At 34.5% G+C, this 25,962-nt stretch overlaps 1 protein-coding gene across 5 annotated transcripts in view; it reads right to left on the reverse strand.

Moving 5' to 3' along the window:
* KCNJ3 (potassium inwardly rectifying channel subfamily J member 3) overlaps positions 1-25,962 on the reverse strand; it is a 139,835-nt gene that overhangs the window by 111,070 nt on the left and 2,803 nt on the right. Inside the window, exons 2-4 of one of the 5 annotated variants that reach the window (XM_031026892.2) lie at positions 18,276-18,294; positions 18,078-18,163; positions 4,982-5,066 (exon numbers count right to left, since the gene is read on the reverse strand). The exons of 1 other annotated variant lie outside the window; for it this stretch is intronic. In XM_031026892.2, coding sequence (XP_030882752.1) covers positions 18,099-18,163; positions 18,276-18,294 — 84 coding nt within the window. In that variant the 3' untranslated portion in view covers positions 4,982-5,066; positions 18,078-18,098. Of the gene's footprint in view, positions 1-2,944; positions 5,067-18,077; positions 18,295-25,962 lie in introns of those variants that run through there. 3 more of the 5 variants (XM_031026891.2, XM_031026890.2, XM_006732202.3) reach the window with 3 other exon arrangements.

The raw sequence follows: 25,962 nt of genomic DNA on the forward strand, positions 1-25,962 counted from the left end.
GGAAAAATGAAGGGGGGGGAATCGGAGGGGGAGACGAACCATGAGAGATGATGGACTCTGAGGGTTCTAGAGGGGAGAGGGGGTGGGGGGATGGGATAGCCTGGTGATGGGTTTTAAAGAGGGCATGTACTGAATGGAGCACTGGGTGTTATACACAAACAATGAACCACGGAACACTACATCAAAAACTAATGATGTAATGTATGGTGATTAACATAACATAATAAAATAAAAAAATAAAATACTTAAGAGACAAAAAAAAAAAAGATTCCAAAATATGTATAGGATTCCTGGGAGGCCATTTGGTAATACCTCTAAGATGACTGCTCTAGGAATTTATCTTAACGCAATTACTAAAAATGGACTTAACAGTTTACCCAATGTGGTTAAGTGTGACACGATTATAAAAGTGAGGAATCAGGGGAAATGTCCAGCCACAGAGGGACAGGTTAAGTAATAGACAAACTATGGTGGGTCCAGGGGAAAGAATACCTAAACAGCAATTGAAAATGAAGCTGTTTTGTTAAAAATAAAAAAAAAATGTGGAAAGCTGTTCACAATAAATTAAGTAAAAAACAAAGACAAAATAAATTAAGGAAAATTAAGGAAAAATAAAAGGGCACTAAAAGCATGTCTAGTTTTACCACAGATGTGTGTATCTGTGCACATGGGTGTACATGTGTGCACAAGGGCATGCAAGCCTACACATGTGGGCCTGTATTGGAAAAGTTAGTCACCAAAACCATAGCTGAGGTTATTTATGGGTGATGGTATTACAGGAGCTTTAACTTTTGTCTTTCTGCTCTGATAAGAACAATAAATGTCTGTTATCTTAAAAAAAAATAAAATAAAATAAAATAAGATCTCAGAGAAATATTCTGAATGTTGGACACTATATTTAGATTCATGGACCAGTTCTAAAGGAACTTAATTAAATAACCATGACTTAGTTAAAGGAAAGGCCCTTACTCTCGTTAGCACTCTATGACACTTTATAGCATTTAATTAAAGGACAGGTGAAATTCCTCTATGTCTGGCTGGCAAAGGTAATTGTAAAAACTACAAATTTTGCATGCAATCCTTCCTGGTATAAACAAATACAATTTTCAACTATTCTAGTCATGCTAAACCTGCACGTGTCCATTAAAAACCTGCTGGAACTGAGGAAGCCTTCATTTCTGGTACTTACTAATAAAACTGCAATGTAATTCACATAAGGACCAATCTTTGGTCAACAGTTTAAGAGAACTAGTCCAATGATATTGGTATATATTACGTATGTTAATGCATTATTATTCTCCAAAAACATGTTCAACTAAGAACTCTCTATTAATAATGCTTTTGATAATATCAATAACACTTATTAATTTTATTGGGTGACCCTTAAGTGCTAGATAATATACTAAGCACACTCACTATAGTATCTTATTTTAATGTAGTTAGTTTAATCCCCACCCCCAAAAAAGATATAGAAATAATTTCTACCACAGTTTTACATATGAAGATCCCGAGGAAAGGGAAATTAATCAACTTGCCCAGAATCATGTAAATACATGGTGTATAGACTCTAAAGCCAGACAATCTGACTCTGAAGTCTATACCTGTAATCACTGTGTACACTTATTCTCTCAATTCACTAACCCAATCTCCTCTAACATCTGACATATTTTAAAATCAGCAGGTTGAAATATCATGCAACACCTTCTTCTATAGTAAATCAGCTCTTCAAATACTGAATTTTTTTACTAAGCATGACAGATTTGTTCCGGTGGTTTCAGGAACCCACTATACAAATTCCCAGAAAGTGAAGTTAAACCTGTGGTAAATTAATAGAGAAGAAGTTTACTGTAACATCACCAAAGTTTTGAAAATATATAATCTTTTTTATATTCCCCTTCCAAACTGACATCAATAAAAAGTGGTCCAGAGAATTATACGGCTACTCCAACATCAGACCAGAGTGTTTTAAAATACATAAAGATGAGCATATAACATGGTAGACAAAAGTAAGCCATAAGGCTATTTCTATAGAGAATAAACAATGTCAAGGGCATCATTGGTTTTACTGGCTATAACTACACTGTCATTAAAAAAAAAAAAAAATGAGGTCACAATAAATAACCAAGACTGTATTTTTACTAAACATATATGCAAGGACAAATAATATTGAAATTTTGGTACAACAAAATGAGTTAAAGAAATACACCTGAACAATAATGACATAAATGAAATACTAATAAGTTGAAAAAATGACATGAAAAAATGATATTTAAGTCATTTTCATTCATCAAAATCATTGTATTTTACATATTGTGGAACTTTATGATTTCATAAAATATTAATTTCCCTTTGCCTTAGCAAAACCCAGACAAGGAATATTATTTATAGATTATAAATAAAAGAATTTACTCAAGAATATTATTGGACTTAGTAAACATAACATGGCCAGTTAGGGACAGAACTGGCTTCTACCTCAGAGCTCTTTCTACCATAGTAGCCAGTCATGTAGGTATAAGACTATTCGAAATGCTATTTTACAAAGTACCATGTATAACCTCTGTACCCCAGAAGTTTTCAATATAACCAAATTCTCAAGGTGAGAAACCATATAAAAAGACCTATAATATTCTCTAAACACTGGAAGATACAGCTTTTGAATAAATGTAGTTTATGCCTTTCCATACATTAATTTTCAGATTATTGGCAGATCTTTGTAGATAATAACAAACAGTTAATAAAAACAGAAAGTCAAGAGTATTGCCAAGAGCTAGTGAAATAGTTGGACACAGAAAATTAATTAAATATCTCTAAAGAAAAATATTGAAAACAGAACCAGGAAAATTCATGTCTTTAAGTAAGTGGCACAGGGGTGGAGGGGGGGGTGAAAAATAGCAGACACAGTGAGTTTGAAGATGTTTTCCTATTACAGGGTTTAAATTCTGCAATGCATGGTCTATACATCAGGTCTTTGAACTCTTAGGATAAGTTTAAGTGGTAAGTGGAGAGGAGAGGATATGTATTATTACCATTTCCAAAATAAAAGGGAGACTTTCAAAGAAAAAAAGTATCTGCCCAAAACACCCAGTTAGTTGGTGGAGGATGCAAGATATAAAAAGTAGAAACAAGCAGAAGATAATTTTGAAGACAAAACAAACAAACAAGAAACATGTATTGTGTGACTAGTGAATGACAGGGCAGGAATGTGATCAAACTAGTAACAATTTGAAAGATTTGATTTTTGGAAAAAAAAAAGGCTATAGAGGATATTATTACCAGTGAAATTATATTTCTCAAAGGAGATTTTTAAATGAAAGAAAATTATTTTGAAACATGGACCATTAAGCAGCAAAAGAATCTCCTATGGGAAACATTAAAAGCCCAGATGAGTCATTAAAAACTCTTCAGAGTAAGATAATACTTCTCCATGTCTCAGCTCTGCATTAAAATATATACATAGGTTTAAAAAAAAGTAACATTTTATTTATATTTATAAAGAATATGAAGTAAAACATTTCATGGGTAATGTAACAGTAACAGAATTTACTTTCACCCATTACATTAGTTTTATTCTCCCAACCAGTTAAGATCCTGGTTTTCCAATCTGAAACAGTATTATACAGGACCATAGCAAAGTTAACGCACAAAAGCAATCAACCCATTCCTATGGCACATAATTGCTGGCATTATTTCAGGAAATGAAATGAGTCAGAGAAGAGGCATTTTTCAACAGGTTATGCTCTCTTCTAACTTCTGCTTGCAGAGCAAAAGCCACTGCATGACCAGGAAATTGTACAACAACTTAGATTGACCTTGGTAACACATCAGAAGAAAATCCTTCAGCCCTTGAAAAAATGGACTTACCTATGCTTTTTTTCCCCAAAATCAAGTTGAAATGTATTTGTTTCAAAAATAGTGCAGACACAGATCAAAATAATAATAACATAATAGCAATAATAGTCATAATAGCAACTCTTGGTTAACCTTAGGTGTGTTCATCAGAAGACATATATGTACACATACATTGACATTTTGTAATTTCAGATACTCATAGTATCTTTTAATTGGATATTATAACTAATAGACTAATCTCCATAACAATAAAATTTGTCATTTTATCTTCAAAGTGTTCATCTAATTTTAACATATATCAAATTTCTGAGATTTTTTCTTCACAGAGTCATAATATTATTTCTTAAAGAACTCCGAAAGACAACTGGGGCATGATTCAAAACCATCTAGAACTTCATGTTAAACTAAAGTACAAATGCATAATTGAATGAATTCAAATATCTTCACAGATTTCTTCTAAATAATGTTTTTAAATTCCACTTCTAATTTAACACTATTTTTCATATCACTATGTAGAGGATCTTCAAAAGATCATGTTAAAGACAAATTCATTTTAAGTATCTAAACATTTTTTAAAAGAATAAATTTGTGCAACAAATGCTGGTTAAAAAAATCATAATTTAGCAAATCCCATCTGATATGTAAAATGTACCTATCACATTGATGTGAAGTGTTTTTTTCAAAAGCTAAATGAAGTGAGAAAGACAATGTTATATACAGTATCATTTATTTTATACATTATAAAAGTACAAATCTCATTGTAGTTTTGGATCATCTGCTCAGAAACCTGTACTACCTTCTTTTCTGTCCAATAAATTGAAGTTCTGGCACGCTTGGCCATCCACAAGCTTCTCTCAGTACCTTTCTGGCCTTACCTTTTACCCACATTTCCTACATCACACACTTCGGTCCAAATATGAATTTAGAAGCTCTTCTGCTCGGTAGTCCCTCCATCTTCACACGCCAGGCCTGGACTCTTTCTTCATAAGTAACTTCTCCTTCACCTTGAGGCATCGAACTTCATCAAGGGCAACAGGAAAGTTTACATACTTCAAGTTTTCAACAAATCTTCCTTCATAATCCAGCCAAAAGTGGATGCTTCTTCAAATTTCCTTAAGTGACAGATTACCACCTCTCATCTGAATTACTGCGATAGCACCGTAACTGATCCACCAACCTCTGATTTTGCCCATGGTCAGTCAGAGTGATTATTTTTCCTAAAACACAACTGTGATTATTTCACTTTCCTGTTTAAAAGTTACTCATAACAATTAAGTGCCAACACACACATGACTTAAAGGTACTACATTTTCCAGCCTTCACTTTTCTGCTACCATCATCTGAAACTTCTTCTTCCCATTATCCCATATGTACTCTGTCTTTAGCCATATGAATATTACTCAGGACCTGAAACATAGCAAGTTTTACCTTTCTCTTACTGTATTTGACTAAAAATGGACTTGGAAATGCTGCTCAAGCTCAGGGGCCAATTTATAAGGCATAAATCTCTTGATTGCCCTTCCCCTCTGCTCAGCTAAGCAACTAGCTGATCTGATCAAAAACTTCGACCCAAAATCCTTGACATGTCTTAACAAAATACAGTCTCCATCATTATAAATTATGTTAAATTAGAGAAGCCAGAAATGCATTTAAATAACTGAATCATTGTTAGTAATGAGAATGCCAGAATAAGAGTCAAAGCACAAAAGCATATTCCAGACTGTTCCACCAACTGCTTCTGAAAAGATAAGCAAGTTTTTTTACCTCCCTGAATCATGCTTTCCATTTCCCTAAAATGGAAAGTTTTAACTAGATTATCACTAAGAAGCATTTTATCTTTATAATTCTAATTCTACTATTCAATTATATGGCAATTGTTTCAAAAATCATGAATGTGTCTCTTTTCTTCTTCCTCTCAACTTTTTCTGGTTCCGATGATATTATGATTTCCAGTGTAAAGGAAGAAATATGCTTCTTCAAAGCTAAAAGTAGCATATTAGATTTTCCCAAGTGTATCCATACCAGGGAAGACATCGTATCAGGCACATATAATTAAATGACCAATTCGAATAAGAAATAATATTTTAACTGGTATCTGTACTACTGGTCTAGTAGAACTTGGAAGATAAGGAGGGCACTCTATAAAGGCACTCGGTGCCTTCCTATAGTACATTTTAGACACATTTAAAGACAAGCAAAATTCAGCTTGGCTAGACTGAATTTAAACAATATTCAGTAACTGACTTAAAAACAAAAGAACATCAGTATACTGCATAGAATGGACATAAAAAGCTCTGGACCAAAGTGTGTCCCCAATTTTAGCAAGTTAGCCTGAAAAAAAGACACCTAAACTTTATCATAAAGGACTATTGTGCAGCATTACCAGTCTACAATTTACAGGCTATAACATATTAAAATCTTAACTACATGAAGAAAATAAGCCATATACGTGTAAGAAAGCTTTGCATTTCATGTATAAAAATGCAAAATGGAAAGTAATGAAGCATATTTGAAAAAAAGGCCACTGGGAGAAATGTAGAGCAAAGCAAACCCAGGAAGAAACAGATAACACATGTGAAGACATTTTTGGAACCGATAATGCTAATCTGAATAAATACACATATACAAAGAGGCTACATCATTTTCTTTCTACATTCTCTAAGTAGTGCTGCCAAATATGGAAGGATTGGAGCCATTTCTGGGGAACTGCTGAATCAGGAGCCTGAGTCAGAAAGTAAACCCTCAGCACAGAGAAAGTACTAAAAAAAAAAAAAAAAATGTTGAGAGCTCATATGCAAACAGACATTCAGTTCATAAGGTCCAAACCTTCTCTAGTCATCAAAGCACCATGCACTCTTCCCTTCCCAAACTGATCCCCTCATATTATGTGTATCTGGAAGAAAGTTGTCCAAGAAACCAGATTATACCTGTATCTAAATATTGAGGTACAGCACAGAGTCGGTACTACATGTGACTAAAGATGGCTCTGAAAACTAATGGCAGGACATTTTCCATCTTAAATGACAAGAAATCTAAAATAAAAATAAAATTAAACAAAATACAATAAAGGGCTTATATTATATTAAAAATTAATTTAGAGACATACAAAAAATTGTTTGACAGTAATTTAAGGGAGACTAAGATGCTCTTTCTCCAAAAGCCTTTAAGATCTGATTATCTCTCTGAAATGGTCTAGACATCACTCTTCTCTGAATTAGGCAGCAGGAATGGATCATGAGCTATTCTCAGGCTTGGGAGTATATTTTTGGCACAGGAGGTTCAGCAAATACATCCCATACATAATCAACACAATTAATGCTCCAAGGTAAATCACCTTTGAACAACAAAACAAAACAATTATTTTCCTCTTACTCCTCTGCCCCATACAGGACCTTCTCAATTTTGTGACGGCACACTGTATCATCATTAATAGATATTAAAATACAATCATTTATACAATAACTTTATATAATTTTTATCTCATTCAACATTTATTTTCAACAGCAACAATGACTTTGTACTTGATTTTCAGTTCTAAGCTCTCCTGAGCTAAATGAGCCAATGATCTTAGTTCTTTTTCAGACAGAGCCTACGGCATAGAAATCACAAAGTAACAACTAATCAAAATGAAGCAAGGTCAAATTGCGCCTATGATCCTGATTTGTCAAAATAAACTCAGTCTATCTGGATCTCAAGTCTTATTCTCTCATTATCACTTTTTATTAAGAAACATATTTACATTTATATTTAATCTCTGCAATCTCTACAAAATTTATCCCAGAAAAGAAAACTCTCAAATAGTTTAGCTTTAAGGACTAAGAGCCAGTGTTAGTCTTAGTACACAATTGTGAAATTGTTCTTTTGAGCTTTACAGTAAGCATAATGATATTCTCTCCTATGAAACAATAAATAACCAGAGACAGTGTTCTGGTCATAATGCATGTGTTGCAATTTCAGTGATCAGAATTCTCTCCATCAGTGAGTGGCACTAACATCTTTGCTTGGCATTTATATTACATCTTCACACAATGTTCCACAATAGCTATCACATCTTGTTCTTGCTTATGATGATGAATAGCAATGCATTTTAATTCATACTCCTGATTTTCGCTGCTTTTCTACCCATATTAATTTGCATTTGGCTACATTGATCGGCACAGTCTGAATTGACACAAAGCTTCATCTCTGAAGATTTCAGAAATTCAAAGAGCTAAGTTCTCTTTCATTTTTACAACATATCGATGTGGTAGATTAGGCCAAGATATTATAGTTGAGTAGTTAATTCAGTAGCTATAAGTGGCTTTTCTAGTCGCTGGATTGAGGCATTCTCAAACTGTAATGGTCTTAATAAGAATCACCTGGGTGCTTATTAAAAATGCAAATTTCCTGAGCCACAAACACCAGACATTTTTAACACTGCAAATGTAGGTAAAAGCCCAGAAGTCAGTATTTTAATAAGTATACCATGGGATTTCAACACACAAAGTCCCAAAACTTCACATTGAAAAATCTCTGAGAAGGAGTTAATATTTAAACTGTGAAGTTCCCAGTCATCGGACTATGCCACATCTTATCCAAAACTGCTTTACCTAATTACAATTCTCCTATGCCTATATTTAACAATTAGCTAGATTATCTATAAAGTTTGCTGACTTACGTTATTCATATCAGTCAAAGGTCAGATTTTGACAAATTTGGTCTTACCCTCCCTAACCCACCTCACCCCCAGTAATTGACCCAGACCAACCTCCTGCAAAACAAATGAGAAACTTCCATCCTAAGATGCTAGGATTGTATTAATGAAATGTTCTATAAAATACAGCAGTGAAAATACTCAAGAAAATAACATATGTGAAAATACCCATTTTAAGTATTTTTGGGACTCCAGTGCTGACAAAGGTGGAGTAAGGAAAATGGTGGAGTAAGTCCAATCATGAGTTTGAAAAGACCCAATCCACTATTTATAAAGTAAACTTCTCAATTCAATTGAAGCAGGCATTTAGGAAGGCTTAACTAACATTCCTGACTATTAAGTGGGATAACCAAATACCCCATTTTGTTCAGGACTCTGGTTTTTTTTTTAATTTTTTTAAAGATATTATTTATTTATTTGTCAGAGAGAGAGAGGGAGAGGAAGAAGCAGGCTACCCGCTGAGCAAGGAGCCCAATGCAGGACTCAGTCCCAGGACCCTAGGATCATGACCTGAGCCGAAAGCAGATGCTTAACAGACTGAGCCACCCAGGCATCCCAGGACTCCTGGTTTTAGCACTGAAAGACCCATTCCTCATAAAGCTTTCAATTGTCTTGGTTGGCCACCCTACTTCATGCTTCAGTATTTAGGCATAAAATTTGTAAAGCATATTAAAAATCCCTACAATGGCCTATCAAAAGAAAATCCTGATAAAGTAAGATTTTATTGAGGAATTGCTCATGAAAATTAAGGCTTTAGATTTCAAAAATAACCATGGCACCCCTAAAGTTTGAGCTTTACTTTGATTCAACAAAAAAGGGTCACTGAAAAGGGTCTCTAAAAAAGAAAAAAAAATCACAATTAAGAAGCAATAAATACTTAACAAATATATAATCATAGAAGTTACTAGGAGGAATGTACTTTGACATTTCCAATATATACAGATCCAAAATATCATGGACTTTTAGCTGATAAGATAGAAAGTCTTCTGAAACACCAACAATTACTTTAAAAGGTAACACCATGAAAGACTATGGACTCCGAGAAACAAACTGAGGGTTCTAGAGGGAAGGGGGGTGGGGGGACGGGTTAGCCTGGTGATGGGTATTAAAGAGGGCACGTACTGCATGGAGCACTGGGTGTTACGTGCAAACAATGAATCATGGAACACTACATCAAAAACTAATGATGTAATGTATGGTGACTAACATAACATAATAAAACAAAAAAATTTTTAAAAAACTTAAAAAATGAAAAAATAAAAGGTAACAGCAATCTGAGCAGGAACAAGAAAACCAAAGAGTTAAACAAGTCGCCCTTGATTTAGGTCCTGGCTGCAACAGTTATGAAGAGCTCAATGCTAATGATTTAGGACCTGCAATGAGGAAGGAGAAATAAAATTTCCAATTGTCAGAAGAGAGCTACCTCATTTACAGCTACGACTAGGGGGGCTGCTGATCACTATTTTCTGACAGATCACTGAGGAGTAATGATTAATTCCAATTAATAAAGTTAAATAGTGCAATGATTAATTACAATTAATAAAGTTAAATAGTGTAGGGGAAAATTAGAGGCACATCTCAATTATTCAAAGTTGAACTTCTGCTCTGTGATTTATTCATTAGAAAATTTCAAACTGTTTTTAACTAGTAAGGAGAAGAGTCAGTGTCTTATTTGTGCTGTTTTATTTCTTTTTCTCCATTTATCTTTTTGTTTCTTTGGGTGCCTCGGCTTCTAAGTAGCCTGCAGAACTTCAGTGGTAAGGATCCTGGGGCTCTTTTCCCAATTCCTTTTAATCACAACTAACCGCTTTGAAACCAGAGGCTTTTTTTCCATTATTTTCCACATAGTTGCCTGAGCCAGACAATTTCATGCAGGACCCAATTACCTCTGGTCTGGCCTTACTGTAACTAATAACTGGCCTGTCTCCGGTCTCAGCCCCATTCAATCCATCCTCCACCTGCAACCAGGACCTTTCAATCATGAAAATATGATCATGGCATTTTACTGCTTAAAATCTTTCAAGGGATTTATTGCCTGCAGAATCAGGCCCAAACTATAACTCACAGATATGTTCCTCTCCAGCCAGTTTCCCTCCACCTGTTCTATACTCTGACCATACCAAATTACTTGACTCAACAAAATGAAGTCTCACTTTCTCTCCCTCTGGCCAGAATGCCCAGCAGTCTACCCTCCTGATGACCTCTGCTTGCGCTTCCTGTCTCAGCTCATGCCATGTCCTCTAGGGAGGGCCTTCTCAGACCTTCTTAAGAACAAATCCATCAGTGATCACTATTCTAGGCCCCTACACAGGCCTGATACACATCTGTTTGAGCATACATTGTTAATACTCAGTGTCACTCAATTTCTTCCTCCCTGTGGATGTGGGCCTCTCCCTTAATCATTTCTATACTATCTTACACTTAATATAACATGGATAATCAACAAGCATGCATTGATTGATTTCCTATAAGAAACAATTTGTGACCCAGAAAGCAAGCTTATAAAAAGAGAGCAATTCTATTAAAATCAGTTAAAAATAACAACAAACAGATCAGAAGTGTTTACTGGGATCTATGAAATACAACATAAACAGCCAAAAAAAAAGTCCTCAATCAGTCTCTGTAGATATAGTAAAGCACATAAGTGATGAAGGTGAAAAATTATACATATATATATATATAAAGAAAATATTTTTACAATAGTATACAGACTACTGTATACGGGGGACATGGTTGCTCATAATGTTCTAGTTATGCAAGCAACTTATACATAAAAGGAAATGCAGGCAAATGAGCAATATGAACTGAGAATTCGTGAAATAAAACTAGTAGCCCATAGATACAATAATTTCAACCTCACTAGTAATCCAAAAGAATAAAATAATGTCAAATTGGGAAAAAAAATCAATTGTAATATCCATCGTTGGCAAGGGTATGAGGAAATGGGCACCTTCACAGTTGTCAATTGTTACCAACTTTCTGGATAGCAATCTTAACATATGCATTAAAAACTAACAGATTTATATGCCTCTTTATCTAAGAATCCTACCTCTAGGAATTTATAGGAAGTTGGTGGTAAATAAATTAAAACTATGAACTATAAAATATTTACATTATTAAAAGGAAATGCCTAAAAATCCCAGACTAGCATAGATCAGCATATAATAAAGCCATTAAAACTAATGGTGTAGAATTATGATTTGATGTGAAAGGTGTTAATAATATACAATAAAGTAAGCTATGAAACAGCACATGTAGAATACTAACAATATAGCTGAACGCAGACACCTGAAAGGTTAATGACCAACAAGGTAACAGTATAGTGGTTGAAATTAAGAGTAGTTTTTATTTTGCATATTTGTGGTTTTTATTTGTTCTATATTGAGCTTTATTTAATGGCCCTTTCATAGCCAAGAACAGCTTTTTAAAGTGAATTATTGAAGAAAAATAGAGACTAAAGAAAAACACATACAGGGAAGAATGAATATATATGGCAGTGAAAATTGTATTATTGCAGACATGGGAGCCAAGAGTGAGCATCAGTATACGGACATTACAGTAAAGAAGAGCAGCCTAATTTTCTCAGGAAGAAATACACGCATTTTGATATGGCAGTCGTTAGGGATTTTTGAGCCCAGATGTATCATGAAAGTAGTGTTGTAAGCAAATTTACTGGGCAATAGTGTGTAATCTGCATGTAAGCAGAGATCCTAAATCCATTCCCGAGACAAGTACTGTGATTTAGAAGTATTATTATCTGGGCTTAAAGGAGAATTGAATTGAGAGACATCGATAAGAGAGAGGGGTAGCCAGTACCTTGCTCCTTTGGAGCCTTTACTAATACCCATAACTGGAATGCCCTTCTCTTAAGTTCTACTTATGATCTGGTGTTTGGTCTCAAAGTTCACCTTCTCATTGCAGCCCACCCTGATTTGCCTATGCTCCCAATCCCTCTTGCCTTGCTTTATTTCTTCCACAGCACTGATTACTTTCGACATTCCAGATGAAACACTTCATTTTGTTTTCTGTTTCCTACATAAGAATAGATGTACCCACAAGGGCCAGAATTTTTGGTGTGGTTGTTAACTAATGTGTCCCCTAGGGTCAGAATAGTGTTTAACCTACAATAGTTATTCAATGGGAATTTGTGGAATGAACAATTAGATCTAAAAAGGGAAAGAGGTGGGGAGTCTGAGCTAAAACTACAAACACTAACAGTGACAAACTTTCCAAAATGAGGATGTAATCTGAATGTAAGATGATGACTGGGTATTTGGACAAGCTGACTCTGAATTGAAACAGTGGCATCCGAGTAAGGAAAGTGCCCAAGACCATAACTGGTGAGAGATTTCATAGCCGAAGATAAAAGGAAGGGTGGACTTGTATTTTGTTAACTCGTTAAAAAAAGGGGGGGGGGCGGTATCTAGATTTGAAAAGAAAGAAGGCAATGGCAGAGATTTACATTTACAGGAAAGAGGAAGAGGCAGTGATGCAGGATACAAAGAACATTTGGAAAACATAAATTAGAAGAAGCAGAAAAAGAAAGACAGGGAGAACGTGATGTCTCCGAATCCAGGGAAGAACCTGGAGTATAAAGGGACAAATAACAGGTTTTGTATTTTTTCAAAGAGCTCGAAATGTTTGAGAGCAAATACAGTCAACAGGATTTTAGGTATTAGGTATGTTAAGTATAGGAGCTTAAGCCACGGGTGGTAGGAAACAGAACTAGCTATAAAGGAGATGGGTTTGGAGAAGAATAAGGACACTTTCTCCCCACAGACACCCGGAAAGGGAAAGAGAAGATAATTATGAGAAAAGGATAAGGAGAGTAAAAAAAAAATGTATAAAAATTGAAGTGTCACATTCTTTTTGATAGAATAGGTGGAGATGATATGCCAAGGAAAGGATAGGACAGCTGGGACTGGGGGCATGGAAAGAGAGAAAAGGTCTAAAATAGCTCCCACAGGGAGAGAGCCTGGGAGTACAGAAAAGACAATTAAAAAGACTGCCAAATAGCAGCAGAGAGCAGATTGAAGTTTGAAAGCATCCAGTTCTAATGAGCCAAATCTGCAATGCTGTTTGCCTCTAGCAGTGTTCTCTCTCCGGGGAAAAGAAGCAAAGGGAGCCAGAGTTAGAGGTAACAAAGGTTTAGGAATTTGCTGGACCGGTAAAGAAGCAAAGGTTATTAATGAAGAGGCAAAGCTTGTGCTCCTTGTTGGGAGTGAAAATCCAAAATCAGATGAAGCAAGGAAGGCACCAGTGCCGAAGTCTAATCACTGAGGAGTATTTCCAAGGAAGTAGGGAAAGTAATTATTGTGAGTTCTGAGCTGAAAGCTAAAACTTTCAAGGAAATTAGAAAGCTTCTCATTTCCCACACTACCACTATCACTCCTGCTGAGACTGGAGGAATGGGAAGAAGCAAATCTAAGAGACCAGAAGATTCTTTTTTTTTCTTTTTTATGTCTATCGATAGGAAATTTTTTTTCTCCAGAGGACTGCTGTGAAGTGAGCAACTCTGTGTGTGTATGTGTGTGTGTGTGTTGGGGAAGGGGGGGATGGATATTACCACTAATACAAAAAAATTGGTACTTGTCTAAAGTTTTATGCATTTCTAAGGCATTAGGGTCACTCATTTATAAATAAACTACAAGGCAACCCACTAGAAGAAAAAAAGTGTATTTTGTTTGTTATAGACAATTTGAGATTTCTACCATATAAATACAGGCTTTGTTTTTGAATCAAATCCCAATGCTTCCCATTGGCTCAATAGAGTCTTCTGTAGTGCAGAGATGGCCTCTCCACCTCTCGGACCTCTCACTCCACTCTCCACATTGTTCACTCTGCTCCAACCACCTCGGCCTTCTTTTAGTTTCTGAAATAAATCAAGCTGATTCCCAACTTGGGACCCTTGCCGGCCATGCTGTTTTCCCAGACAGGCCCAGGAGGACCTTCTTGGCAGTCAGGTCACCTCAGAGACGTGTCACCTCAGAGAGAACTCTTCTGTCAACCTAAAGTGCCCCGAGATGCACTCTTTATCCCATCACCTGGTTTTGTAGTGCTTTTTATTCCTGACACATTTTACCTGATAATAGCTTGCTTATTTATTTTTCATGTTTTGCCATCTGCCTCCTCCACTTAGAATAAGACCTCCATGAGGAGAGGGATTCTGGCTGTCTTGGTCACCACCATATTGCCAGCATTTCCAATACTACCAAGCACACAGCATACATTCAATTATTTTTTTAATGAATGAATGAATGATAATGAACTTAGTATTTTAATATTAAACATGATGGAAAGTTACACTGTGTATATGTTCATTCATAAGACTGTGTACCAAAAAACATGAGAGCTAAAAATGGTTATTATTGCTATCTCAAAACATCCCCAAATACCATATCTGTCTTATTATAAGCAATAAATATATTTTTAAAGATTTTATTTATTTATTTAATTGACACAAAGAGAGAGAGACAGCGAGAGAGGGAACACAAGCAGGGGGAGTGGGAGAGGGAGAAGCAGGCTTCCCGCAGATCAGGGAGCCCCATGCGGGGCTCGATCCCAGAACCCTGGGATCATGACCTGAGCCGAAGGCAGTCGCTCAACCAACCGAGCCACCCAGTTGCCCCTATAAGCAATAAATATTACGAGAAAGAAAACTTAATTGTGAATGGAAGGATAAAGGAGGAAACCTCCCTGAAGATGAATCTAAATATATCTCAGTAAAGATATAAATGATCAAATGGACAAAAAAATGTTTCTGCTATTTTTGCCAGGCTGAGAGAGGTCTGGAAATATAGACAGATTTTACAGAATTTGAACAGTATGGGATTTAATTAGTTAGGGCACATACACAAACAAAATGTCAGATAAATTTTCCACAAAATAATTCTATAAATTATGAGTAATGTTTTTGCTATTTGTCTTGCTGTATTATAGCTAGAAACAGGCTTAAGTAAGAGGTTAAGAAGAAGCAGATTTTAATCTTTTTTCCATAAATGGCAATCTCAAAATAAGAAATTCAGTCCCCAGTCAAGTTTTCACACTTTCTGTAAGTATTCTCTGCCGGTTCATTATTACCAAAACAAAACAAAACAAAAAGAAGAAAAAGAAAAAAAAGAGGGGGTAGGAAATGTTAAAATCTGCAGTCTTAATGAACAATTTTATGTACAAAACTCCTAATTACCTTATGTAGGACATAATTAACCAAAATCCTCTGAAATCTGATGAAGATGTATCAATTAAGTCCATACACAGGTACATTTTCAAAATAGCCCACTTCAGAATTCTCTTAAGACGCCCATGTAGAAGCCAAAAATCAAAAGGTTAATGAATAAGGAAACTTCAGGTGAATCCAAATTGAGAGACGTTCTACAAAATACCTGGCCTATGCTGTTCAAGTACATCAAGGTCAAGAACACAAAGTAAGGTTGAAGAACTATTCCATCTTGAGACTGAGGAGACAAGTAAACAAGTGAAGGGCATAATCCTTAAACTGATGTTGAATGGGGCTGGTGGGGTCAGGGTAGTGGTGGAGGGTAGCTACAATGGAAATTACTAGGACAACAGATGAAATTTGAACAAGGACTGTGAGTTAAATGGTAGTATTCTATCATTGTTAAATTTCCTAATTTTTTTCTTAATTGCACTGTGATTTTGTAGGAAAATTTTCTCATTCTTAAGAAAAACAAACTAGGGATAAAGAGGAAAAATTAATGGATGGATGGATGGATGGATGGATGGATGGATGGATGGATGGTTGGATAGATGGATGGATGGATGGATGGATGGATGGATGGATGGATGATAGATAGATGAATCAATCTATAGACTGACTGGCCTAATGAAAAATTTCTAAGGCCATCAAGTGAAACAGAAACCTCACTCATGTCAGTGATTAGAATAACAATAACTAACTAGTAAACAGATGTGTCAAAGATAGAACCATATGCTATAAGAAATAAATCAATAAAAATTACAACATCTGTTGTTTAAGCCCTAACAATATATTATTACTTCATTAAATGAGATGAATAAAAATTAAAGATGAAATGTAAAGATTTATTGAACTAAAAACTTTTGTAATTGGTTTCATTACTTATCAATAGATGGTATATTAGAAATATACAATGACATCATTTCAATTTTGTTAAAAATATAATTGGAGGATTTAAACCATAAAATAGTCCACAGAAATCGAATTCCAGATATAGATTGCTGATTTAAATCTTTACTCACTGTCCTTAAAAATCTTAATTTTTAAGCTGAAGCACTAATAATAATAAAAATAATAGTAATACAGCAAGCAGCTTTGAGGTGGTTATTACATCATTCTTACTTTACAGAGAAGGAAAAGAACCTTATAGAGATTAAGTATCTTCCCCAAAATTGAAACACTGGTATGTGATAGATGTACAAAGATTAAAAAGGCTTGCCTTTCCCTGCTCCTTGGACAAAACTTTATACCATGGTGGGAGGTTTTTCATTATGTAACATCTCCCATCTTAGTATAAAGCTTGAACGTGTCCATGTTACTGTCAATGTTACTTTCAAAATTGCTATAGTTTTACATAATAATTAGCATTTTAAGATTGAAATGATATTGGTAGAAAAAAAGGAGAGCTAAAATATTTCTTGCTTTTCATTCCTCGCAGAAAGGGCAAAATTCAAGATACACATACATGCATTTATACATGCATTTATTGTATATATATGTGTGTGTGTTTGTGTGTGCACGCGTGGGTAGAGATGTATAGATATTATATTGGTCTCAAGTATCTAGCAGGTTCCAAACCAACTGGGCAATACTCAGACCCCAAATAATATACTCTGATTTATTGTTTCTTTCCTTTGTAACCTTACTCTCCCCGCAGTGTAGCAAACTGTGAATATTTGGAACATACCAATGTTATAGTGCATCTTGAGGAATAACATAGAGCACATAGCTATACCGAAGCAGAAAGAGAAGAAAAATCTCTTTAAAACATTTTTTTGGTCAAGGTTCACTGAGGAAATCTACTGACCCACTTTGAAATTAAAATGCTGCTTTAACACAGACACACATAGGAGGGAATTTTCCACTGAGGCTGCACATAGTAGCATATCAAAGCTCTACCAATGACACCCCAAATCACCATCCCCAAGGCAAGAATATGCATGCTGAGTTTAGGCAGCTCACTAATTACCCTGAATTTATTTTAACCTTCAATCTTTAAAAAAATATATGATTATAGGAAATCCAACTTTGCAATTAGACTAGAATATCGTAATCATTTCTAGGGTTTCCTTTCTTCTTCTTCTTTTTTTTTTTTTTTTGCTGTATTCCTGAGTTAACATTACATATGCAATTATGACAACAGTAATCTTCATTTTCAAAGTGTTATCAACTTAATGTCACAAAGAAATAAGAGATAAGTCATTACTTTCAATATTGTGAACTGAGACATTTCGACCAATTCATGAAAGATACTGTGCATGTAATATAATGTTATTATAGAATAAAGAAACTTGATGACATATCTATGTTTTTACTCACCAGTTGTTTCCACAATGCCTTCTAGGATGACGACAATCTCGAACTGTTCAGTTTGCATGCTTCGCTGCGATAGGTCATAAAAGGGGCTTTTGGCATCGATCACGTGGCAAATTGTGAGGGGGGAAACAAGAAAAAGTTGATCTGCCCCTGTACTAAAACCTACATCCAGTTCAAGTTGGTCAAGGGGAAGGAACTCACCCTCAGGTGTCTGCCGAGACTAGACAAGCACACAGAAAAAGAGAAGAAATCACCACTTGTACTGAAATTTTCAAGGCAGCCCAACAGTAATTTACATCATTGCCAACATTCTGCACTATCAATCATCTGCAACAAAATCCAAACAAATCATTATGCAGCTATGTTCTAGCAAACGGGCCGAAATCCCACATAGCTCATGAGGAACATACATGCATTATTTATAATATACGACTTACTATAATTAGCATTCCCTAACTCATGAGCTTTGGAGAAATGCCTGGTCCAACAATGGCTGTTAGCGCAAACTGTGGAACTGAGTGTACATGTGCTACTGCTTGACATAAATCACTTCAGGATAACTCATTGCATGCCAGATTTGTTTTCCCCACAAAGCAAATAAGCAGGCAATTCTTAGGGAGTTTGTTAAAGCTGAAAAAGGTTGATCGTTAATTTCAGAAAAGATTTACTGCATCGTTACAAAGCAAACCAATAATTTTTCTAGGGCTTTTGAAAGGTAACATATAGATATAAACTTTAATATAAAAGTGAAGATGATATCCTATTATGTTTTGTACACAACAGTTCACATAATACAAAGAAAAGGCTGTTAGCTGATGGCTTTCAAACTCCCAATAATAAACCGCATTAAAGTTGTTTAGCTCTCTATTTATCTCATGAATTTTAAAACATAGTGTAAAAACTGTGCTACATAAAAGTTTTTTAATCAAAATACAATTAAGAATCTATACTGGGTAAACTTTCAGTTTCCTAAAACTTTCATAAGGTAGTGGCATTCGGTATCAGTATAAATTATTATAAAACTTAAATTGCTTACATGCTAAAACTCTGAACAATTACCTAAAAATGACTATTAACAATTAGCAAACCATGAAAGTTAACCTCTTTCTTTTCTATTCATTCTTATTTTATTTTCCATATCTGTTCCTTATAAGGATCATCTAAGCAAATATTTGTTTGATTTAAATGATGGTGCTGGTAAAATAAGGGTTAAATAATTGCATACAGAAAAATCTGCAGGGGTGGGAGCTTGCTGCTGCTCAAATGGGGCTTGGTAGAATCCAATATATTTAACAGAATCTGCAAAGTTCATTTAATAAACAAAACCTGAATCTGTAACACTGGTCTGTCCAATGAAGTGATAGTTTAAAGACAAACTCCTTACTTTTTGGTAAGGTTAGGGTTCCAAGAAATACCTTGGCTTTTTAAGTGGAGTAAATGAGTCTGAAAACACTAGGAAATATGGTTTAGTAAGCTGTCCTCTATGGCAAAACTGAACCAAGTTAGTGGTAGACTGTTAATGGCAGCAACTGCAGAGTCTTAACAGCAGAATCAATTAGGCAGGCTACTTTGTAATTAGTGATACTCAGGGATTTTATTTGTGTAGGAAAAAATCCAGTGAAAATGTTGAGACTATTCTTCTTGTGAGTAGTTGACTAAAAAAGAGTAAGAAGAAAAAGAGGAAGGAAAGGAGGAGGAGGGGGAGGAAGAGAAAATAGAGGAAGGAGAAGGAGCAGGAGAAGAAGAAGAAGGAGAAGAAGGAGGAGGAGGAAGAGAAAACAATGATTAGTGACAAGAAAAAAAAAATCCATGGAAAAACCTGATGGTTCAAAAATAAAAACAGTAGCTCTAACAACCAATGTTGGAGAAAACTAGACATTTCGAAGCCAGTAGAAGTTAACCTATATTTATAACTTATTCTCAAATTAGTAAAATATGGATGAGACCAGCATCCTTCCAACTAGAAAACTGTATAACAAGTATTGATTAATACTACAAAATAAAAGCCAAAAACAAAACAAAAACAAATAAAAACAAAAACCCTGTGTCATTGTTCTCTCACCTAGTAAGAAACAGGTGCTATATAAACACAAGGTGGTATTCTGATGTTTATAATTAGTGAACAGAATTTGGGTCATTTCACTAATTATTCTAAGGTCTGCTTTTTCTGTACTAAATGAAAATGATAAAAGTAATTCCTTAAAAACTCAATTTCCCATTTATTTTAAAATAATTCTCCCCCAAAAGATGTATTTTTCTAATTTTTATATATATACACACATCAAAGCTAAAATTAATCTTCCTTTTTTATATATTTGCTATTTACACCTGTGCCTCATTCTAAAAGGCTGTAATCTATTAACTTTCATATTTCCTGATCACTCATCAAACCATGAAGAGAAGTGGCCTAGAAACAAGCTATCAGGAGAATGCCAACCAAAATAAGAAACGTTTCATTCTTAGCAAAGCAGTTAACTCATATATAGGCAACTTAGACTTGAATATATATGAATCTGTTCTATTCAGACTCCATCCTCTGATTTTAAAAATTTGTTCTATATATTCAAAATTATACCTATGTTCCTCCTCCCAAAAATGCTTTATATCCTATCCAAGTCTTAGCAGAAACATATACCTATTATGTGACACTATGGGGAAAGTAACACTTTCATTACTTTAAAAGATGTTTTCCATGCTTACATATTTTTCAGATGAGTAAAATTCTCTGCATATTCACTGAAAATTATTTTCCAGTGGGATGCCATATAATTTAACCTTTCTTTAAATGATTCTGAGACACTACAGATATCCACAATTTTATCTTTTGGGTCTTCTTCCTTCATGTTAGGCCAAAAATCTAAGGTTGACTTTATTTGGCGAAATAATCATTTAGAATCATAAAATGACTGAATGAATAAGAGAGTGAGAAAGAAGCACAAAAACAAAAGAGTTATGGAAAATTGGTAATTCTTAAAAATTTAGCACACAATTTAAAAACACTAGGACCTGAGAATGACTTCCATACGACTTTTATTTTCAATTGTATGGAATTTGGAGAAAGAAATAAGGACTTTTCTGGTTGATGGCATTATAGCAATTCCTGGGAGATAAAAAAACAATTTTAAAAACCTAAGGCTTAAAATTTAAGTTTACTGTATAAAAAATTATAAGTAGAACATCATGGATTTTTGAAATGGTTTTGTACAATTTAGAATGTGGTAATAATTTCTAAGTTATTCTTCATTATAAAAATATTGCTATTTAAAAGTAGTATTTCAATTATACACATTTTAATTATACATAAATGCGGATATGTGTAAAACTTAAGGCTTATGCCTCATCTTACAGTCGCATGTACTGATTTCAAAGAAGCAGCTAATATCAGATGACTTTGAACTCCCTTAAAGTCTAAAAGAGGCCTACCAGATAATCAATTACAAATTCTGACTAAAGGTGGAAAAAGATTCAAAAGTCACAGATGCCTGGAAGGGATTATCAATGTCATGGACTTTACAGATAAATAGCTTTCATATTACAGATGAAACACTATTGAGTACATGTCCAAAGACACACACACACACACACCCCTCTGGGATGTACATTTAGAACTGCCCGGGCATACGCTCCTTCTTTGAGATTTGTGACCAGTTGTCCACATTCATTCAACAGAAACACACTCTACCAATACAATCAATCTCTTTGCAGCCTTTCTCCCAACTCTCTAGCCCATAACGGTGTTCTAATTATAACCACTGTGCTCTTTCCTAGCTCGGAGGGAGGCTAAGGGAATGTTGAAAAGAACATTTAATCACTACCATCTGATTCATGAGATGTTCCTCTATCATACTCTAAGGCTGTCCTGTGCCCCATCACCTCCCACTAGTGTCCACTGGAAAAGGGTGCTGAGGGCCAGTGGTCAGGAAAGGAAAAGACAGGAAAGGAAACTAAGATGGAGAGGGCAAGCCCTCCTTGACTCCCACCTCCCGCCATTTTACATTTATCTGTAATTTCATTTCTCCTCTTTAAATATGCAGTGTGTGTGTGTGTGTGTGTGTCTGTGTGTGTGTGTGTTGAATATATGCTGAAGTCACCAAGAAAATCACAAATGAATTGAGGTTGGAGTGCTATCTGCAAGCGAAAATTAGGAAATAAGCCAAAAGCAGGTACTAGAATAAGGAACAAGAAATGCCCTGTGACTCAAAGCAGTTCTGGCAATGGTTTTGGGACTCAGACCAAAATTCAAGTTAGGTAGAGGAGAGTATGGACCTAGAATTTTATCTGGGCTGTCTTTAAATTGTACATTTCTTCTGACTCCATAAGTTTGAAATTCTGTCAATACTCAGGTAGAAAAAATTTGACCAACATCAAGTCTAAAATAAAAAATGTAATGCTAAGATAATCATCCCATAAAAATATGTTTATTTTTATGAAAACAAAGTACCTTATAGAATGGAATGTAATTTATCTTGTAATAAATTATGTAAGGCTTTTATACCTTTCAAATGAAAGAATAGCTTTATAATTCCTTGAGGGTCTTTTATGGAATTTATAGTAACCGTGGACAGGATTTGTAACCGTACGTGCGCATTTTCCTCCTACTCACCAAACACCCTCAAATCCATCAAATGCTTTTTCCTACTTCTCTTTATCATTTGTTCTTACCTACTGCTGTTTATTAGTAGGTCTTTATGTCCCTTATTTCTGTTCACACTGTATTCCCCTGAGCACAAGCCACCCTGCATTTTTCAGGAACCATATTTTTTAAAAAAAAAAGTTACTATGATTTTTTAAAAGAATGAGAATTCTACTTTTAAAAAAACTTCTGTACCTACTGGAGAACTGTACTTGTGTCAAAGAAAGCAAAGCTAGACTAAGTAGGAACTGTGCTTTCTCTTTAAAGACATAATGAATCCACCTGAAAAATCACTGAACATTATAGGATCTAGCCCCAAGAGTTCTGGGGAACTCAGTCTTAGGCTCCTTGAACATTTTTACTGACAGCTTGTATGATACTGAGAACAGGTGTTTATTAAGTACCCATTTGTGGATTTAATTTTTTTTTAAGGAGGTAACTAATTATCTCAAGATCAAAACTAAATTGGCCAAGACCAATTGGTAAAAAGAGTGAGTCATACAAAATAAAGTCACATAGAATCAAACACCTAACTGCATTTCAGTGCATGGTATGAAATGAAGACAAACAAATATATGAAAAAAAAAAATCAGGAATCATGTGGTCCAGAAATCACTGTGGTTAAAAAATTAACAAAAGGTTAGGACATATGAAGAGGATGAAGAGATTATTGGTTTCAAAAACAATAATTTTGTTTTTTATTGCCTCTGCACTTGCTCACATTCATATGGGAAAATCAGATAGCATCCAAAATGAGTATCCATATAAACAGAAAATAAAAGACGTGAATACAAAAAGAATATATATGATAACATCAAAAGGTGACTGCACACCATTACCTTTCAATAAGTGAAAGTTAAGGGTTGCAAAGCTGCACTCCTAGGAAGGAAAGATAACTATTTGCAATGAATAGCAATATGAAGAAGTACAATTATACTTCCATGAGAAAAATTTAACCTTATTTCTATCTTTTAAAATATGGATCCAACAATAATTGATTTTAAATTTATTTTATGTAAGTAAATATAGTTTGCCTGGGTGCCTATATAAATACATGATGGCTTCTGGATAATAAGCTTCTAAATTCGTGAACAATGTATCAAGAAAGATTCTTTAAATCTTCCCTAACAAGATGTATATCTAGGGCAGTCAACCATTCCTGTTAGATTTATAGAAAGGAGTAAGATTTCCAGATCCTTTAAACCCACCACTAAATGACAAGGTCCAGAGTTTGAGCCATGAGCCTCATGTCTCAGGCATTTTTATTAAAACTTTCAGCTAGATGATACGTTAACTTAACACGACCATGCTATTCATTAGTTCCTAGCATCTAGAATTTAAAAAAAAGAAGGTAACTAAAATAAATTGAAAATCCAAATAAAACATCGATATGGAGATGAGAAGAGGAAAAGAGAAAGAATATTCATTTTAAAAGAGTTTTCTGTAGTTTTATTTATAATCAAATTATAAATTTCAAAGAATAACTTTCAATTATATCCTTTAATTTTTTATTTCTGGGCAGAAAAAAGACTGACCACTCCAGGCATAAGGTTGGAAGATCTATATTCGAATATCGAAATTAATTTCAGTATTTGCAAGCTTGAAAGACAGGAATAGAGTTGAAATAAAATTTGCCTTCACATAGGGGTGTGTGGTTGGCTCAGGAGGTAGAGCATGTGACTCTTGATCTCAGGGTCCTGAGTTCAAGCCCTATATTGGCTGTAGAGATTCCTTAAAAAAAAATTTTGCTTTCATATAAGTCAATAACAAAATTAAAAATAAGGCAGAGAAGTTATAAAAAAAACTTTTAGCAAAATTTAGAGAATTCAAAATAAATATGCATGAAAATTCATAGTAGCAAGGATAAGAAAGCCATATCCATGTTCTTACTGTCCCCCCAAGAATAGAAAGCACTTTATAATTATTAAATAGAACTCTTACATTAATACTGATAAGCTTTTATTCAAAAAATAAGAAAATAATAATAGAAAAATATAAATGAAATTAAATTAGATAATAGGAAGAACATAGCCTATATTTATCATTGAATTTGTTTTTGTTGCCATAAAATTCCAAATATTTCTCTATATTAAAAATACATCAATCTTAGATTTAAAATGTCAAACAGGGGTTAAAAGAGAGAGCTAACTATATATAATAATATTTAACAAGAAGACTGCATAAGACTGATATCAAAACATTCCACTTATTACTTTAAGATTATGGTACAGCTCCTCTTTCAAAATACAGGTGGCTGTTTTAGGTCACTTCAATCTCAGTCCCTAAGAGAACATGAGAATAACTTATTAAAGGCAAATCTCCCCTCTAATTTTGCTGAATGTTATTAGTTCCCTAATAAAACAGGACTCCTTTTTAATGAAGTCTAAGGAAATGACAAGAGCTATGAGAATTCACTTTAATTACTATGGCTACAGGAAAAATCAACTCAAACAACTGGCTGGTAAAGGGCTGCCACTGACCAACCCTCTTACCTCACAGAGAGCAGGACATCATTTCACCATAGTTCTGTTTACATATAAATTGACACCACATGTCAATTATTTTTACTCCTAGCACTGACATCTTCTAACAAAAGTAAAGACTTTTATAAGAATATTATATATATCATTTTAATTAGATGTTGTCTTATCACCTTGTGTTAATATAGCACCCTGCTCCAAATTTGTCAACACCATAAATCTTTTATTATTTTTAATCAGGACACTCCTTACGGTATATGTGGTACATGGCCTTTGCATAAAAATCATTATCAGTGTCCTGAACCACTGTTAGACTGGATACTTCAGATTCATTGTACATTCGTAAAGAACAGAACAAAACAAAACACACACACATACACACACACACACACAAAACAAACAAAAAACTGCTATGTAGATTAATTCTAATTATTCTGGCTCTGTTAAAACACAATTTAATAAAGTCTAGAAGCATCTAGAATATGTTGCCTCAAAAGATACTTGTTTTAATAAATGACTTTATATATTTGAAAAACTAGAGAACAGCAATAAATGACCTTTAAAGCCTAATTTTAAATTTCCAATATCCAATCACTATCATAAACTATTCTTCGGTAAGAATCTCAAAGTAACACATAAACATGAGTTCCTTGTCAAAGATGTTTGCACTATATTAATGAGGTGTTCCTCTCCTTCACGTAGGCCTGACCTAAAAAGAGAGATTATATATCTTGATCTATTCATAGAAATAGGCACATACAACTAGCACCAAAGC

Source organism: Leptonychotes weddellii, chromosome 3, assembly GCF_054177405.1.
Source record: "Leptonychotes weddellii isolate Sample4059 chromosome 3, ASM5417740v2, whole genome shotgun sequence".
NCBI classification, from domain to species: Eukaryota; Metazoa; Chordata; class Mammalia; order Carnivora; family Phocidae; genus Leptonychotes; species Leptonychotes weddellii.